The 17,340-nt window shown below is 42.6% G+C and overlaps 1 protein-coding gene across 1 annotated transcript in view; it reads left to right on the plus strand.

The window, feature by feature from the left end:
- Window positions 1–149: 149 nt before the first annotated feature.
- VTI1A (vesicle transport through interaction with t-SNAREs 1A) overlaps window positions 150–17,340 on the plus strand; it is a gene marked incomplete at its 3' end in the record, with an annotated part of 52,038 nt that continues 34,847 nt past the window's right edge. The window contains exons 1-3 of the mRNA XM_015425834.1: window positions 150–385; window positions 1,800–1,858; window positions 14,553–14,663. Coding sequence (XP_015281320.1) covers window positions 292–385; window positions 1,800–1,858; window positions 14,553–14,663 — 264 coding nt within the window. The remainder of the gene's footprint in view (window positions 386–1,799; window positions 1,859–14,552; window positions 14,664–17,340) is intronic.

The raw sequence follows: 17,340 nt of genomic DNA on the forward strand, positions 1-17,340 counted from the left end.
GACAAGAAGAAAGGGGTTTTCCTGGTAAGAGTGTATACGTCCAAAGACTATTGGATGAAGTGGGTGAATGGCATCCCGGAACTGTAGTGACTGGTTGGAAGTTCTACTGTGGGAATATTTTTGATGGGGCACAACCCGGAAGTCTCTGCCTTCTGACAGAAGATCGGCTCTAGCGGCTTCTGTGTGGAGTTTGGCTTCGGTTTCTAGGGAAGACGCGGACCGCCAACTTCCATTCCTGAGTTCGTTGCTGTTGGGTTTCTGGTGGTGTTGGGACCTGGTAACCTAGCCATAATGTCCTCCGACTTCGAGGGCTACGAGCAGGACTTCGCGGTGCTCACTGCTGAGATCACGAACCGCATCGGGAAGGTGCCCAAGTTGCTGGGGGGTAAGTAGGGGGAAATGGGTGGAAGAGAGGCAGAGAGGGAAAAGTGACTCGCAGCTCCTTAGTCTGCTTTCAGTGTTCCTTTAATAGTGTCTCTTTTCTTTCCGGTGCCCCCTGCCCTCTTCAGTCAGGAAGTTCCTTTCCAGGCTTAGATGAAAGATAGTGAACACAACCCAGGAGCCAGACATAAAACGAGGGTGGGCAATAAAGTTAAGTTGTCGTTTGTGGAAACGGCACGTGAGTACAAGACTCTTAAGAAAGGCTCACCTGACTATGTACTAAATCTGTCCTTTCAACTGTTCCAATATTTGGACTGTTTAATCTCATATTTTCTATCTGTGTTATTTCTGTTACACACTACATTTTTATACTGCCTTTCCCCCAGCGAGCTCAGAGTGGCGTACATGGTTCTTCTGTGCCCCATATTATCCTTGTAACAATCCTGTGATGTAGGTTAGACTGAGAGAAAGTGATTGGTCTAGATGACCCAGTGTAAGAATTGGAACTCAAGTCTTCTCAGACCTAGTCAACCAATACAGAACTTGTCTCTTTTTCATCAGCTCCAACTTAGACCAAAATATTTCAGCTCCTGCTGTATGCATTCATATGCTAAAAATTAACTGTGTGCCCCCAGAAGCTCTAATGATGTTTTAAACTTCCTTGTTATCTTAGTTCATTACCTTCCTTTGTTCTGCAGCCACACTACCCCAACCTTCCTGGTTCTTAAACAAAACTGGACCAGATATCTGAAAGATAGGAGTTAGTAGCTAGCAGTACCTGCATTGTTGGCAGTTCTTACTGGTGTGATGTAGTGGTTAAAGTGCTTAACTAATACACAGCACTTTGGCATTTCATATAACACATATAGACCAATATTTGGAAAGAAGTCTAAGTTGAGTGAAGCTTTCTTTCAATTAAGAGCGCAAAGCATAGCAAACTAAGGCCTTGTTAGGGTCCTCCTTAATAGAAAAATGTGGCTGAGCTGAATAGAATACCTGCCAACTAAGTGGCCTTGCATTCGTAGAAGGATGCCAGTTTCCAGTTTGTTCTAGTACAACTTGGGTAGCCTGACTACACCAATCTAGTGTTAGATGGGTAAGCATGTCTGTATAAGTCCTGGGAAATGGGAGTGATCTGATGAGAGGGCTTCTTATTCATTGTTCAAGACTGAATCCTGTCTTGCAAGTATACAACGGTTTTGCTCCAAAAGCATGAATATTAACTCAAAATGTAGGTCTAATAGCAGTCTACAGGCCAAGTAGGCAAACCCCTACACACCACATGACAGCATGTACTCACATAAATGGATTAAGCTACATGCTACTACTAAAGAATCCATTGACCTGTAAAGGAATCAAATTAGATCAGTAAGCAAATCCCTCATATTTCATATGTATTCTCATTCTTCTATTTTTAGATGAGAAGAAGCAAATGGTTTCAAATGTGGAAAAGCAACTGGAAGAAGCAAGAGAACTTGTAAGTTATGAAGTTTTGCATTTGTTGTATGGACAATCTTACAAGACATCATGCCATTGCCTGTTTTATTGTTTTTTATTGTTTTATGAACTGCATGTTGTAAGCTGCCCTGAGCCCACTTGTGGGATAGGGTGGGGTATAAATTGAATGAATGAATGAATGAATGAATGAATGAATGAAATGTACTACCTTACTAGTTAGGAGTAGGCTGTGGTGTGTGTGTGTGTGTGTGTGTGTGTGTTACTAACAGCTGAGGTGAAGTTCACTTTTTATTACTGTGGGGAGTAATTGATGGGAGTGGGACAGCAACAAAGGGGAGAGGTAATAGAAATAAACTGCTGAGGGTAGTGAGAGGAGGTAAAATGCCCCCCAGAGAGAGATTATGGCAGAAAAAGTTGTTGGGAATAATTTTTTGGCAATCCAGTTGCCAATTTTTGGCAATCTTTCTGATAAGAGAAAAGATTAGAATACCACTTGTTTCTTCTTTTGACAGGTTTATTTGTTGTAATGTTTTGAGTTGAACAGTGAACAAGCCACTGAGCCATAATCTTTGCCCAGTATGTAACGTATCCAAAATACCCGCTTTTTGCAGAACTCTGTATAGGGTCCAGCTAAAATAAATATGCACATTTCAAGTCACTCTGAGGAAACGTCTGTATTTTTACTAACTTAAAAGAGCTACATCTATACCTTAAGCAATGTAAAAAGTATTTTATGCTTTTTAGACTGAGTTTTGTTTTTAATTTTTACAGGACCTTTTTGGGAAGAACATAGAAATAGAATTGGGTTTTGTGTTTGTGATTAATTATAGTGCAGTTCTGAAAAAGAGAATGTAAATATTTACGTGTATTTGTTTGGGTTTGTTTATATAAACATATGAATGAAATGTGGCTTGTTTTGTGTCCTTTGTACCAGAGAAAGATATCCTTACTTTCTTCCCTTTCAGGCCTTTATAGATGTAGATGAGAAGTTGGTACAGATTTATTATAGAGAGATCATTACCATTTTTGTTGTGGTTAAATCTTGGTATTTAGGATCTACCTAACTAGCATAGTTGGGGTTTCCTGAAAAAAATAATCCCCTGTTTAGTTAACAAATTGCTCTGAAGGTTGTTTGGGATGGATGGCCACCACATGGAGACTGCAGTACATAGCATCCATTTGGCTGCATAATATATAGTGTTTATCATACAAACAATTGTCACAACAGTAACATGCGTTCTTGTTCAAGATCCATGCTATCAGGGAGCCCTGTTCATTATCTGTACTGTATAGAGAAGCAGATGCTGCTTGCAACAGTTTCTGTGCAAGGGTTGCAAAGTATGGTCTTGTTTCCAAAAGGATTCATTGCTTACAGGGTCCTCTGGTCAGCATACCATCTTTCCAGTTTGTTGTATTGGTTAGGAGCATGGATGCTAATCTGGGAGAACCGGGTTTGATTCCCTACTCCTTCACATGCAGCTGCTGGTGTGACCTTGGTTCAGTCATAGGTTCTTTCAGAGCTGTTCTCTCAAGAGCAGTTCTTGAAAGAGATCTCTCAGCCCCACCTACTTTATTGGGTGTCTGTTGTGGGAAGAGGAAGGGAAAGGAGATTGTAAACTGCTCTGAGACTCCTTTGGGTAGGGAGGGGCGGCGTATAAATCCAATCCTGCCTTCCTTTTCCTCCCTGTTTGTGGCATGCTATTGTCTCACTGATAATCTGTAAAAGATTTACTTGTGGAATAGATTTTGGTTAATATATGGAAGGCTTTTCCTAAGGAAGGAGGGCTGTGCAAAGTGCTGCCAGATCTGTTCTAGCCTCATGAATCTAAGGGAGTGGGATTCTTCCCCTCCCTCCAGTTGAATGAATGTCTGTATTTTCTTTGATCCCCTGTGAGCATTATGTTTTTGTCTAGTTCTAAACTGGCATTAATTGACATTGTTCTTCTGGGTAACTCTTTATACTACTGTTTAAGCTGCTAGTTCAGTTATAATTTGCTTTCTGATAATGAGACAGTAGTTCTAGGAGCTATGTTATATAGTGGCTACATTTACTATTGAAGCTATAGAACACCAGGAAAAGTTGCTAAACAAAAATATTTAACCTTTTACCAATTTTAAGTTTAAAATTTTAGAATCGGTATTGGAATTTGTATACCCAGGTTTTAGTTCGTGTCTGTTTTGAATCGTATATTTTGTTATTTGGCTACATTTGGTTATATTTGGTTGTATCACATTTTTTTTATAATATGTTGCTATTTGACGGGTTTCTGACTGTAATAAACCGATTGATTGACTATGTTATATAGCAGGCGTGTTGTGGCTTAATGTAATTAAGATGAAAGCTATTTCAAGTGGACTGATTGCTTCCTTATCTCCCTGAAGACTGATATATGCTCAATTATAATGGAAAAATAAGCTGATAAAGCTGCTTTTCTGTACAGATATTTTAGTTTATTCTGAGCACAAATGTTTAATACTAGGACTAAAGTATAGGTGAGAAATCTATGGAAAAATTACTTGTGGACTACCAAGGAAGTTACCTTGGCTAGCTTTTTGGCCCTTTGATGTAATGTGGGCAAGCTCCTTTGCTCTGTTCTTTTGATAGAGTGTTTGTTAAAATTATTTGCCCACACTTCGTACTGGAACACACTAAAGTTAATATACTGTAACCAAGAGTATTTATAATTAAGTGTTGGAAATAAAGATCACTACAGGCAATATAGTTGCAGTAACAAACCATATATAAAACTTAAAGGTCGAGTCCAAAGAACCAACATGAACCTTACCAGTAATCTGTACTTGGGGATTATATTTAAATCTTCCATTTCCTTCTCAGCCTCCTCTAAAAAGGTATTTTATTGAAGTCCTGTAATCATTCAAGAGATTATTCCTTAAAGGGCTTTATAGTTACTTATTTTAAAAGAATTATGAAGCCAGAATGCCAGCAGGGGGTTGGGGGCTATCCAGTGTTTTGCACGGAGTGTCACATGTATGACTATCTGCCCACTGGACAGAAGTCTTGGGTGTGTCCTCGGTGCAAGGAGCTCCTGGTTCTCAGGGAACGTGTGTGCTCCCTTGAGGCCAAGGTGGCTGACCTGGAGAAGCAGAGACAGTCAGCTAGGCACACAGAAAAGACTCTCGGGGACTTGTTAGCTACGTCCCACTCTGGATCTGGCAGCCCCGCTGCTGTCAGGGAGCATGAGGGTCTAGGGGAAACAGGGCACCATGCTGAGGATAAGGGGAATGTGCCCTCAGAAGGGACCTCTTCCCCAGCTGGTGAGCGGCTCTCCTTTTGCACCAAGGAACCATCCCTGAGCAGGGTGGGAGGGGGGCTCTTGGTAGTGGGTGATTCGATCCTTAGGCAGGTAGACAGCTGGGTGGCGAACCCGCGTACTGACCGTATGGTGACTTGCCTGCCTGGTGCGAAGGTAGCGGACATTACGCGTGTTTTAGATAGGCTGGTAGATAGTGCTGGGGAGGAGCCAGTGGTCGTGGTGCATGTCGGCACCAACGATGTGGGGAAATGCAGTCGTGAGGTCCTGGAGGAGAAATTTAGGATGCTGGGCAGGAAACTTAGGTCCAGGACCTCCAAGGTAGCCTTCTCAGAAGTGTTACCTGTTCCACGCGCAGGGCCGGAGAGACAGGCAGAGATCAGGAGTCTCAATGCGTGGATGAGACGATGGTGTAGGGGGGAAGGGTTCAGGTTTGTTAGGCACTGGGATACTTTTTGGAACAAGAGGGAGCTGTACAGGCGAGACGGTCTCCACTTGTCCCGAGAAGGAACCAGGCTGCTGGCACTTAAAATCAAAAAGGTGGCAGAGCAGCTTTTAAACTGAATATTGGGGGAAAGCCGACAGGAGATGAAAAGTCTCTGGTTCGGGTTGGCTCATCTGAGAGAGGTGAGGGGGTACCGGTTGCTTTTCTACAGGGAGGTGGATTGAAATTGTCCACAGAGGCCATGGCTGGTGACATGGACTGCCGGACAACGACTCGAGATAGCAAGAGGAAGGATGCAGGCTTAACTTGTAAGGGAAATTACAGCTGTTTCTATACAAATGCTAGAAGTGTCCGAGGTAAAATCGGGGAGTTGGAGTGCTTGGTGTCGGAGGGAAAAATAGACATTGTGGGTATTTCTGAAACTTGGTGGGATGAGGAAAATCAGTGGGACACAGTGATTCCCGGTTATATATTATATCGGAAGGATAGGGGGGGAAGGGTTGGAGGTGGGGTAGCTCTGTATGTCAGAGAGGGTATAAAGTCTAGAAAGATTGAGAGGCTAAGTGAATTGGATTCGCTTCTGGAAGTTCTATGGGTTGAAATAGGGGGGCCAAAAGGAAACTTAACACTGGGAGTTTGTTATCGCCCACCAGATCAAAAGATAGAGGAGGATTATAAAATGATGAATGCCTTAAAGATAGCAACTAGACAAAAACACTGTGTAATAATAGGTGATTTTAACTACCCACACATTGATTGGGTCAATATGTGTTCTAGCCGGGAAAAAGAGATTGAGTTTCTAGACACTCTAAATGACTGTGCTATGGAGCAGATGGTCACGGAACCTACCAGGGGAGAGGCGATCCTTGATTTGGTCCTAAGTAACACTCAAGACCTGGTGAGAGATGTAAAAGTGATTGCACCGCTTGGAAACAGTGATCATAATGTTGTTGAGTTCATCATTTGTACAAATAGAGAATTGGCCAAAAAGACTCACACAACCATTTTTAACTTTAAAAGGGGTAATTTCTCTGATATGAGGGGACACGTGGGGAGGAAACTGAAAGGAAAAGTAGAAAGGGTCAAAACAATTGGGGAAGCTTGGGATCTATTTAAAACTACGATCCTAGAAGCTCAAAAAATATATATTCCGCAGGTTAGGAAAGGCACAAACAGGTATAGGAAAAAGCCTGCATGGTTAACAAACAGAGTAATGGAGGCTGTAAAAAGTAAAAAGAATTCCTTTAAGCAGTGGAAAGCTAGTCACAGTGAGGCTGATAAAACGGAACACAGGCTATGGCAAATAAAATGCAAGTCTGAGGTCAGGCAGGCAAAAAGGGAATATGAGGAGCATATAGCAAAAAACGTAAAAACCAACAATAAAACTTTCTTCAAATACATTAGAAACAGGAAACCAGCCAGGGAGGCAGTGGGGCCCTTGGACGACCAAGGGGTAAAAGGAGTATTGAAGGATGATAGGGAAATGGCTGAGAAGCTAAATGCATTTTTTGCCTCCGTCTTCACTGTGGAAGATGAGAAGTGCTTGCCCACTCCAGAACCACTGATTTCAGGAGGGGTGTTGAAAGACCTGAGTCAGATTGAGGTGACGAGAGAGGAGGTCCTAAAACTGATAGACAACTTAAAAACTGAAAAATCACCAGGCCCAGATGGCATACATCCGAGAGTTCTGAAAGAACTCAAATGTGAACTTGTAGATCTCCTGACAAAGATATGTAATCTTTCCTTAAAATCTGCCTCCATTCCTGAGGATTGGAAGGTAGCTAATGTCACTCCCATCTTTAAAAAGGGTTCCAGAGGAGATCCGGGAAATTACAGGCCAGTCAGTCTGACGTCGATACCGGGTAAATTGGTGGAAACCATTATTAAGGAAAGAATTAGTAGGCACATAGATGAACAAAACCTATTGAGGCAGACTCAGCACGGTTTCTGTAAGGGAAGATCTTGTCTCACTAACCTGTTAGTGTTCTTTGAGGGGGTGAACAAACATGTGGACAAGGGGGATCCAATAGATATTATTTACCTTGACTTCCAGAAAGCTTTTGATAAAGTTCCTCATCAAAGGCTCCTAAGTAAGCTCAAAAATCATGGGATAGAAGGACAAGTCCTTTTATGGATCAAAAACTGGCTAGTTCATAGAAAACAGAGAGTGAGTGTAGGTGGGCAATTTTCTCAGTGGAGGGTGGTAAGCAGTGGGGTACCGCAGGGATCAGTACTTGGTCCACTGCTTTTTAACTTGTTCATTAATGATTTGGAGATGGGAGTAAGCAGTGAAGTGGCTAAATTTGCGGATGATACAAAGTTGTTCAGGGTGGTGAAAACCAGTGAGGATTGTGAGGCACTCCAAGGGGATCTGTCAAGGATGGGCGAGTGGGCGTCAACATGGCAAATGGGGTTCAATGTGGCCAAGTGCAAGGTGATGCACATTGGAGCCAAAAATCCTAAATATAAATACACATTGATGGGGTCTGAACTGGCAGAGACTGAGCAAGAGAGAGATCTTGGAGTTGTAGTGGATAACTCACTGAAAATGTCGAGACAGTGTGTGACTGCAATAAAGAAGGCCAATGCTATGCTGGGGATTATTAGGAAGGGTATTGAAAACAGATTATGCATGAGAAAGAGCAGGTAGAGAAAGAGGTACTTTTCTCCCTTTCTCACAATACACGAACTGAGCGGTCGGGTTAGAACGGATAAAAGGAAGTACTTCTTCACCCAAAGAGTGATTAGCACATGGAATTCACTGCCACAGGAAGTGGTGGCGGCTACAAGCATGGACGGCTTCAAAAGGGAATTAGATAAGTATATGGAGCAGAGGTCCATCAGTGGCTATTAGCCACAAGGTATAGATAGGGACTCTGGGGCAAGTGATGCTCTGACATCTTGGTGCTTGGGGGGGTCAACAGTGGGAGGGCTTCTAATGTCCTGGCCCCAGTGGTGGACCTCCTGATGGCACTGGTATTTCTGGCCACTGTTTGATACAGAGTGTTGGGCTGGATGGGCCTTTGGCCTGATCCAACATTGGTGTCTCTTATGTTCTCTGAATAAATGAAATACCTTTTGGTTCTGCGTGTCAAGAAACTCCTTACTTGGTTAAGTGTCTCTAAAAGATTCCTGGGACGTGTTAAAATTTGCAACTGAGAAACCTGTTTTAGAGGACAAAAAAATTAACTGTAATCTAGTAGTAGTGCAATTTGGACTTTCGGTTATACTTAAGATTGCACTTCATGTGCTCTACTAATTTTTTCTCAAAGTCAATGGAGAAATGATTATCCTTTCTTTGTTGCATTACAGAAATGAAAGAGTTTTTCCCCATCAGATCCATTTTATGGGATGTGAAATGGTCTAACCTCTAACAGTTTATTTGATCTTCATTTTTTGCCTCATGTAAGAGAAAGGCAAAAGATTGATTAGAAAAGGTATTGATAATTAAGTAGTTATCAGACACAATCTTTCCTTTACCATAATCCTTTAAGGAAAAAAGCAGCTGTTAATGTAGGGTTGCCAGGAAATACCTGGAGATTTTGGGGTGGAGCCTGGGCAGGGTGGGGTTTGGGGAGAGACTTTGGCAGGGTATTAATGCCATTGAATCCATCCTCCAAAGCAGCCATTTTCTCCAGGGGAACTGATCTTGGTTGCCTGGAGATCAACTGTTCTAGTGGGAGATCTCCAGGTGCCACCTGGAGATTGGCAACTCTGTATTAATGTAATACAAAAACTGATGGTATCTCTTTGGTGGTAACAAATAATTAAAATCTACTTCTCACTGCAATCTAATCCTCTACTCTTAAATATTTGAATGTGTAGAAACTGAGCTATCAACTCATTATTTTCTCTTTTTCTTGTGTCATAATATGAACAAATGTGGCTGACTCTTCTCTAAGATTAAAAAGAAAATCTTGTCTTAACATTTCCATTCTAATGATGATCTTCATTTAATGTACTTCATTTTTTGTTCTTGGTTTTGTTTTCAGATCCTGTCGCTAACGTTTCTAGACAGGTGCTTAATGCAATTATTGGCTTTAAGCAATTATCTGACATGTTGTGATTAATGTCAAGGCTTGCATATAAAAATCAATTTGAACAAAACTGGCTAAGTAACATAACCCATTGAAAGGTTCTTGTGAAAGGAGGATGTAGAAATCAAACTTGAAACTTTGCCACCCAAGTCCTGTGATTCTTACATTCTTAATTCTATGAAGAGTTAGGCACACCTGAATTCACTGAAATCAATAAACTGAGGCATGTCTAATTCTTCATTGGATCCAGGCTGTTAAGCACTTAGTTATTGCACAGCTAAGTCCCCCCTCCATCCAGAACTGTGTGTATGTGTAAGAACCTGCTAGATTTTTATACTGAACTGAAAGGGGTATTGTTAATTCACACTTCTGTTCTTTGAACAAATGCAAATAATTGGATGTGGGATAAAATCGTGTGTGTACACACTAAGAATAAATTTTGTTCAGATGGAGTAACAGCTTTGTTAACCAGAGCTTAATTCTGCACCCACCTTATATATGCCTATTCTCTCCAGTTACTAGGATACAAACAAAGCACTTTATTATTAACTTAGAAAATGAAACCAGCTCCAAGTGCACCACAAACTTGAAACAGTTAAAGAAACATGCCACATTTGTAATTTCCTGACATGCTTTTGTCAAACTATATATAAGATGGCATGTATGGTCTCTTGCTATTTGTTGGTAAATTTATTTTGCTGCTGTTCAAAGGCCACAGGATTACTATACGTACTATGGCAGCACATATACTAAAATTGGAATGTGTACCATGTATGCTGTTGCACTGGAAATACAAGGGCAATCTTAAATAACATATTGAATTGCTAGTCACTAGTCTGTGCTTTTTATTATCACTTGAAATGGACATTTTCAATAGATACCCTAGGATGAAACCCTGTGGTCTTGGGGGCTTTCTGGTATAAGTCATATTGCAGCACTGGAAGGTATTTGGAAAATCATCAGTGTTAATCATTTATGACATTACATTTGCTGTGTTCTCCTAGATGGCCAAATGCCTTACAGTAGGTGTACAGGAGAAAAACACACAGCTAATTTCATTTTTTTATTATGCACCTATAAATTTAGCCACAGTGTAGTCTAACAATGAAATCAGGAACTTCCTAGGATTGTTCTTGACTAAAAGCAACTTGGACAAAGCCATTAAATCCTAATATACCATTTAGTGCTGAAGTTTTAGGTTTCTTGGGCCAGAATACACTAAAGCGAAAAGATAAATAAAATGATTAAGAGATCGGATCACCTTTCCTATGAAACTGGGGGAAGGCTTTGGCCTCTATTCCCTTTTGTCTACCCTCCATGACAACCAGCTGGCCATTGCATGAAACAGGATGCTGGATGAGATGGGCCACTGGTCTGCAGGGCTCTTCTTATGTTCGTGTGATTTGAAGAGGCTGAATTAGGAAAGTTGCAATTACATACAGCAGTCTTGCAACCAACACGTGGCGTGAAGATTTATGCACTCACTGTCTGCATGAAGAAGGAATGTAAGGTGTTCCAACCCTTCTGTCTTTAGTCATTTCGTGAGCCACTGTGTTTCAGTGTGACACTATGGACTTTGCTCACCTGAGAGCTAACAACCCTGCAATTTATGAGAGTCCTTATCCTGACAGGAAGAAAGATGATTTCTGAGCCCTTTAATTTTTCAAGGATTATTGACTTGCAATTTAACTCTGCTTTTTGTCTTGGAAAAAATGGTTGCATAAAATGCATTCATATGAAGTAACCTGATTCTAAGGTTACCTTATTCCAAGTCAGATCATTGGTCTGTCTAACCTAGGGTTAGCTGGCAGTAGCTCCAAGAGCTCAGATACAGATCTTTCTGAGGCATGCTGTCTGACACTGTTAAACTGAAAATGCTGCGGACTGAACCTGAGACCTTGGCCTTTGACAAATGTCTTCCACTGCCACAATTCAGCTGTATGATTTGTCAAGGTTTCTCTATCTCACCCCAGTCCAGGGATGGGAGAGAAACCAAGCATTCAGCAACAATTAAACAAACCCCAGGAGAATGTTTGTACACTCTCCAGGCTTTACCAGTAGTTACTGCCACCAGGATCTCTCTTTTAAAAAGTCCTCACCAAAGCTTAGGAGCCGAGATCCCAAACTCCTAATTGATTTATGGGACTTACCAACTTTACCAGCTCTGTACCAGGGCTGCAAACAATTAATTAACACCATGGTAGCCTCCTTAGGTGAATGGCTTAGACACAAGATTCAGTCTCAGAAATCAGGTTGCAACAGAGGAAACAAGTCCAGATAATATTGATTATATATTATCTTTATTCAGTGTACAAGCATGCATATAACATGAGACTAGCAAAAGATAAGAAAACAAATTATATCTATAGTTTGTTCAGCTATAACTATACAATAGAGGTATTTCATAGTTACCAGACTTGTGTGCAAATAGTCCAAGGTCTCACCAGGGGATCTTGAAATGGAACCCCATGGTAGGGTGGGCTGCCAAATCCAGCTTGGCTGCCTAATAGTCTCACTCCATGTTAACAGGAAACAGTCAGTCCAAAAGAACTCTTTGTTTCCAGCGAGGAACTCCCTTTTCCTATATGGATCATTGCTGTTATACCCCCCTCCGTTACCACCAGGTATGGCCATTTACCCAATAGTGAGAGAGTGGGGAGGCGTGTCCAATCTCTGGTTACCATGCGTTGTCAGGCAAGGTATGTTTTGATTGGCTAGGAGTTGGGCATCCCACTCCAGCCTTTTCCAGTGACCATGTGGTATGTCAGGGAATGCTTTTGATGTGCTAATGTACTGGGCAGGGGTCATTTCGTAGAAAAAGAGCTAGGGGAACTCATTAGCATAACTCATTAGCATATGCCACACCCCCTGACATCAGGGGCCCGGCGGTGGACCTGCAAGGCCAGCGGGAGTGCGAGGAAGCCCCGCCAAGGCCCTCCCTGGCCCCAGGCAGGCAGGGGTGGGGAGAGGCGGAGAGGAAGCAACTTACCCTCCCTCTTCTCCTGCCTCCTCCTGGCTGAATGAGGGCCAGAAGCGGGGTGGCCGGAAGCAGGGGGCGGGGCTTCATCATGTGCCCCGCCCCCCGTACCTCCCCCGGGGGAACTGCGATCCCCCCAAAAATGACCTCTGGTGATCGCCCTTCTGTCAGCTGGCAACCCTTTCTAGCAGTTAGCCATGTGAGACACGCTAAGGCCATCTGTCCCAAGTAGGGAGGATTTTAGAAAAGGCTTTTTCTATACATGATTAAACTCATAACTGCAAAGATAGATTCAGGTGGGGTAGCCGTGTTGGTCTGAAGCAGCAGAACAAAGTTCAAGTCCAGTGGCACCTTTAAGACCAACAAAGTTTTATTCAAGGTGTAAGCTTTCATGTGCATGCACACTTCTTCAGATATCTTTCATAACTGAGTTCTTTCATAACTGCAAGTCACATCCCCAGAAATCCTAAGGGGATATAGTAAGTGAATCTAGAAATCCTAAGGGAATATAGTAAGTGAATGTTTTGTTGCTCATTCTTCGGCCTTTTAGTATACTTTAAAGGCATTTTATTGTAACAGAGCTACTAGAAAGCAGCATTTTTCAGTACAGCTGGGCAGCTGAAACAACTGTAAGAACAGTAGCAGGCAGAAGTGATCTGGAGAAAGCAGAGTGAAAAAGATCCCTAGGAATGGAGATTGAGGCTTCTGAGCAAAAGGACAGAGAGTTTGCAGTAGCTCTTTGCAAGATTATGTGTTTGAGACTAACATCTCAAACTGGTATTTTTCTAGTTATAGCTTATGACCTGAAGGAGAGAACCATGCTAGTACCAGGAGAAAACTTGGTACTGCTTTGAGATGGATGGTGCTACTGTGCATAACCTGCTGTACCTTACATAGGCTGTGGATAGAGATCATGGGATCATGACACACACAAATCCTTGTGCAAAATTTCACTTAGAATGTAGTTCCAGTTGGATTTTTACTGTAGTCGGAGGCCTGGTCTTCACTCAGCTTTGTTTCCAGCTGTCAAATTTATTATTCAGAAGCTATTATTTCATCATTCATAACCAATCCTCCCCTCCCCAAATTTCCCACTGCATAAAGAAGAACCATGCATTGCCTTTTTTCTACTATATTATTATTAAACCAAAAGTAGTAAATTAAATACTTTTGACAGACTTGTTATCCTTATCATAAACAAGTAAAACATTTATACTTCATTTTCTTATATTTCTCAACATCTACATGTATGAAAAAGTGTACGGAAAATTATATTTATGTTTAGTTAAGCTAGTACAGCATAAGGGTTAGAGAATGATCTGTGAGTCAGAAAGTTCCAGGTTCAAAGTGCACCTCACCTATTGATTTATTATTTAATTCATTTGTACCCCAAGGTGGCTTACATCATTCCCTCCACCTTCATTTTCTCTTTGCAGGAATCCTGTTAAGTAGGTTCAACTGAGAGTGTGTGACTGACCCAAGGCTACCCTTGTGTGCTGTGTGTGGGAGACAGAGATTAAGTGATTCAGATTTGATTGGAGCCCAGGGTTTCATCCTCACTACAGGTGTTAAATTAGCAGAGCACAATTTGAAAGATAGCATTTCACACTGACTGCTTTAATAAATGAGTTTCTGTGTTCTAGTCATGTACATATTTGGATTATGCAAAGAAATGTCATAAACTCATTTCTGTTCCCTGCATTACATAGCCCTGTGATCCCAGTGTTTGCATATGTGTATATGTGTCTGTCATTATTACAGCTTCAGGTGTGTGACAGGGTGAGTTCTAGCTCATGAAAGCTTATGCCATAATAGATCTATTGTAAATACTTTTACAAAGCCACATGATTTTGTATGATTAGTTGAATTATCCATTCCCTTCCTGAATTTCTTCCTGAATTATTTCTAGCAAGCCAAATCAATATGTTTTATTTTTGTTCTCATTCCTTCTTCTCTTCCCATTTATATATTTTATTCACTAGCTGGAACAAATGGAACTTGAAGTTCGAGAAATACCTCCACAGAGCCGAGGCATGTATAGCAGCAGAATGAGGAGCTACAAACAAGAAATGGAAAAACTTGAAGCTGATTTTGTGAGTAAATTCATATGTGGTATTTAATGCAGAAAAGGTTCTGGTGGTGCTACATCTGTGCTTCAGTGTGATGCCTTTTATTTAAAAATGTATACCTTTCTTTTATCCAAAGTTTAGTGCTGCTTGTAGTCAATCACAAATAAGAGCATAAAACACAATAAAAATCCAGGTACCCAATTAAACTGGCAATTAGGAGGAGTTACACAAACATGCTTGTGGAACAGAACAATTTTGTAAGTCTTGCAAAATGTTAGCATTGAGGGACCTTCTGCATGTCCTCTGACAGCCTATTCTGAAAACCGAAGCAGGGAACTGAAAAGGCATATGCTGTTGCCACAGATAGCTCCACCCAGTGGAAAGAAGGCATAGCCTCAGTGGGCTTGTGGGCTCCTGTTAGGGCAGTGATACTCACTTTGTAGCTCACTCTTCTGAGCAGCCTTTCCAAACAGAGTGTCTATTAATCCACTTTCTTGCTCCTCCTGTGTGGGGCCAACGCAGGTGAGGCCATTGCTCAGCGGTGCTTTTGTCTTAGAGGTTGTTTCTGCACTGAACAAGCCATTGCTGGATAACAGAAGATGAGTAAAAATGTGAAACTATTGCTCGGGCAGGGGCAGACTGGATGGTCAAATGGCCCTTGCCCCTTTTCCTGATGGAAAGCAACTCGTGCAAGGTTGTGGCTGCCTGCTTCTCTTGGCTTGTTGTTGCCAAAATAGTCCTGTTAGTGATTGTCCTCTGCCAATGCAGCCAGGGACCATTGCCTTTGGGGCCACTGGGCGAGGATGAGCTGGCAGTGTGAGACCCAGGACCCAAGTTGGACATTGAACTGATGGCTTTTGCCTGGTGGCAGCATGCTCACTGACTTACTTCCACCCAGCTGGGGCAGCCTCATCAGCCTGTTTCCTCTCCTGCCTGACCTGGCAGTGTCAGACCTAGGCAGGGGGAGAGGCAAGATTGAGCTCTGCACCACTGGATTTTGCCTGGTAGCTGCATCCTTGCTCATATGCTGACCTCCTCCACAGTGGTGGCATCTTTTCTAGTCTGCTTGCCTCCAGCCTCTTGGTGGCAGATCCAGGAAGCGGGTGGTGAGGCTGGGCACTGTGCCAGTAGCCTGCTCATATCCTGCTCAGCTGTTATGCCATGGTGGGTCTGCTCACTTTTGTACCAATAATTGTGGGCTCAGGAATGGACAGGCAAGGCTGGAAGCTGCTTGCCTGTGTCTGGTGGTGGTGGTCTTACCTGCCTGTTTAGCTCCTAACCAGCCCAGTGGTAGTGCTGGCCTGATTGCCTCTTGGGCTTGGCCAGTGGGCTTAAGACAGGGGGCCTTTCAGGCCACTGGCTCACCAGGATTTTTTCTGCTGGTAGTAATGTGCAGTCTGCTCTTGGGGTGGAATAAAAGCACCCATCCTTCTCCACATTTCTGCCCTTTAATCCAAGCACCCAGGTAGCTGTCAAGAGGTAAGCAGGTTGGCTGTAGAGAAATGAAAGTAAACTGTACCTCTGTCATTGCAGCCCCCACTGGGACAAGAATAAGCAGTCCACAGTGTGTGTGTGGGATGCTCTTTTTTTCCTCCACTGCCAGTTTACTCTTCTCCAGGCACCTGGACCATCTCACTCTCTGCCTTTTGCTGGGGCAGAGTGAACAAACAGAGAGGGAAGGTCACAGGGCATGCAGATTTTCTTGCTGTCAGTGCTGGCTCAGATCCTACTGGCCAGAGCAGACTTTTGCAGTTAAGGCTGCCAAAATGTCCTGCCTCTTACAGAGGCTTAATTTTAATTGTTTTAATTGTTGTTTTTATGTTTCTGTATGCATTTTAGCTCTCATTTTAATTGATTCAATAATATGGTTTTGTTTGTTTTAGTGTTTTTAAGATGTGATTTAATTATGTATATTTTGTTAGCTGCCTTCATGGCCCTTAAAGAGTAAAAAGGCAGGCTTTAAATTTTGTAAAAAAATAAAAAATAAATGTCAGTTTGATCTGCAGCAAATACCAGGTGATATATCTACCACCACCATAAAAACTTTTACCTGCCTATTTCCACATATTAACCCTCTAGTACAGGGGTCTGCAACCTTTAAGACATAAAGAGCCACTTGGACCCGTTTCCGACGGAAAAAACAACAACCGGGAGCCGCAAAACCATTGCGACATTTAAAACAAATATAACACTGCATATATTGTTTCTTACCTTAATGCTATATACAGGATATAAAAAACTGGTCTGCTTCATCATCTGCTCGGCATGCAGAAGGTCCCAGGTTCGATCCCCAGCATCTCCCGCTCAAAAGGAGGCAGGAGGGGAGGGGAAAGACCCTGGAGAGCCCCCACCAGTCTAAGAGAAGACAAAACTACCTCTGATGGACTGAGGGTCTGATCCACTGTGAGGAGGAGCATGCAAAGCCAAGTTGGGGGTCCCCTCTGGGGAGGAACGGGGGAAGGATAAATGAAGTATATCAAGTACCGGACAGGGCAACAGGTCTTGCCCAAGGTCAGAAAGAGGGTCCTCCCTCCCATTGCAAGAGGGTGGGGCCCATCTCTCCCATCCCCTCCCCTCCCCACTCCACTTCATCTTTCCTTTCATTCCATGGACCAGGGACGGCCCCATCAGAACCAACAGACTCTCACCCCCCCCAAAAATCCCTCCCCCCTCCCCAAAAAAGAGCTCCCGCTGCTTCCCG

This window comes from Gekko japonicus, unplaced genomic scaffold (assembly GCF_001447785.1).
Source record: "Gekko japonicus isolate JY-2015 unplaced genomic scaffold, Gekko_japonicus_V1.1 scaffold2261, whole genome shotgun sequence".
Classification (NCBI taxonomy): domain Eukaryota; kingdom Metazoa; phylum Chordata; class Lepidosauria; order Squamata; family Gekkonidae; genus Gekko; species Gekko japonicus.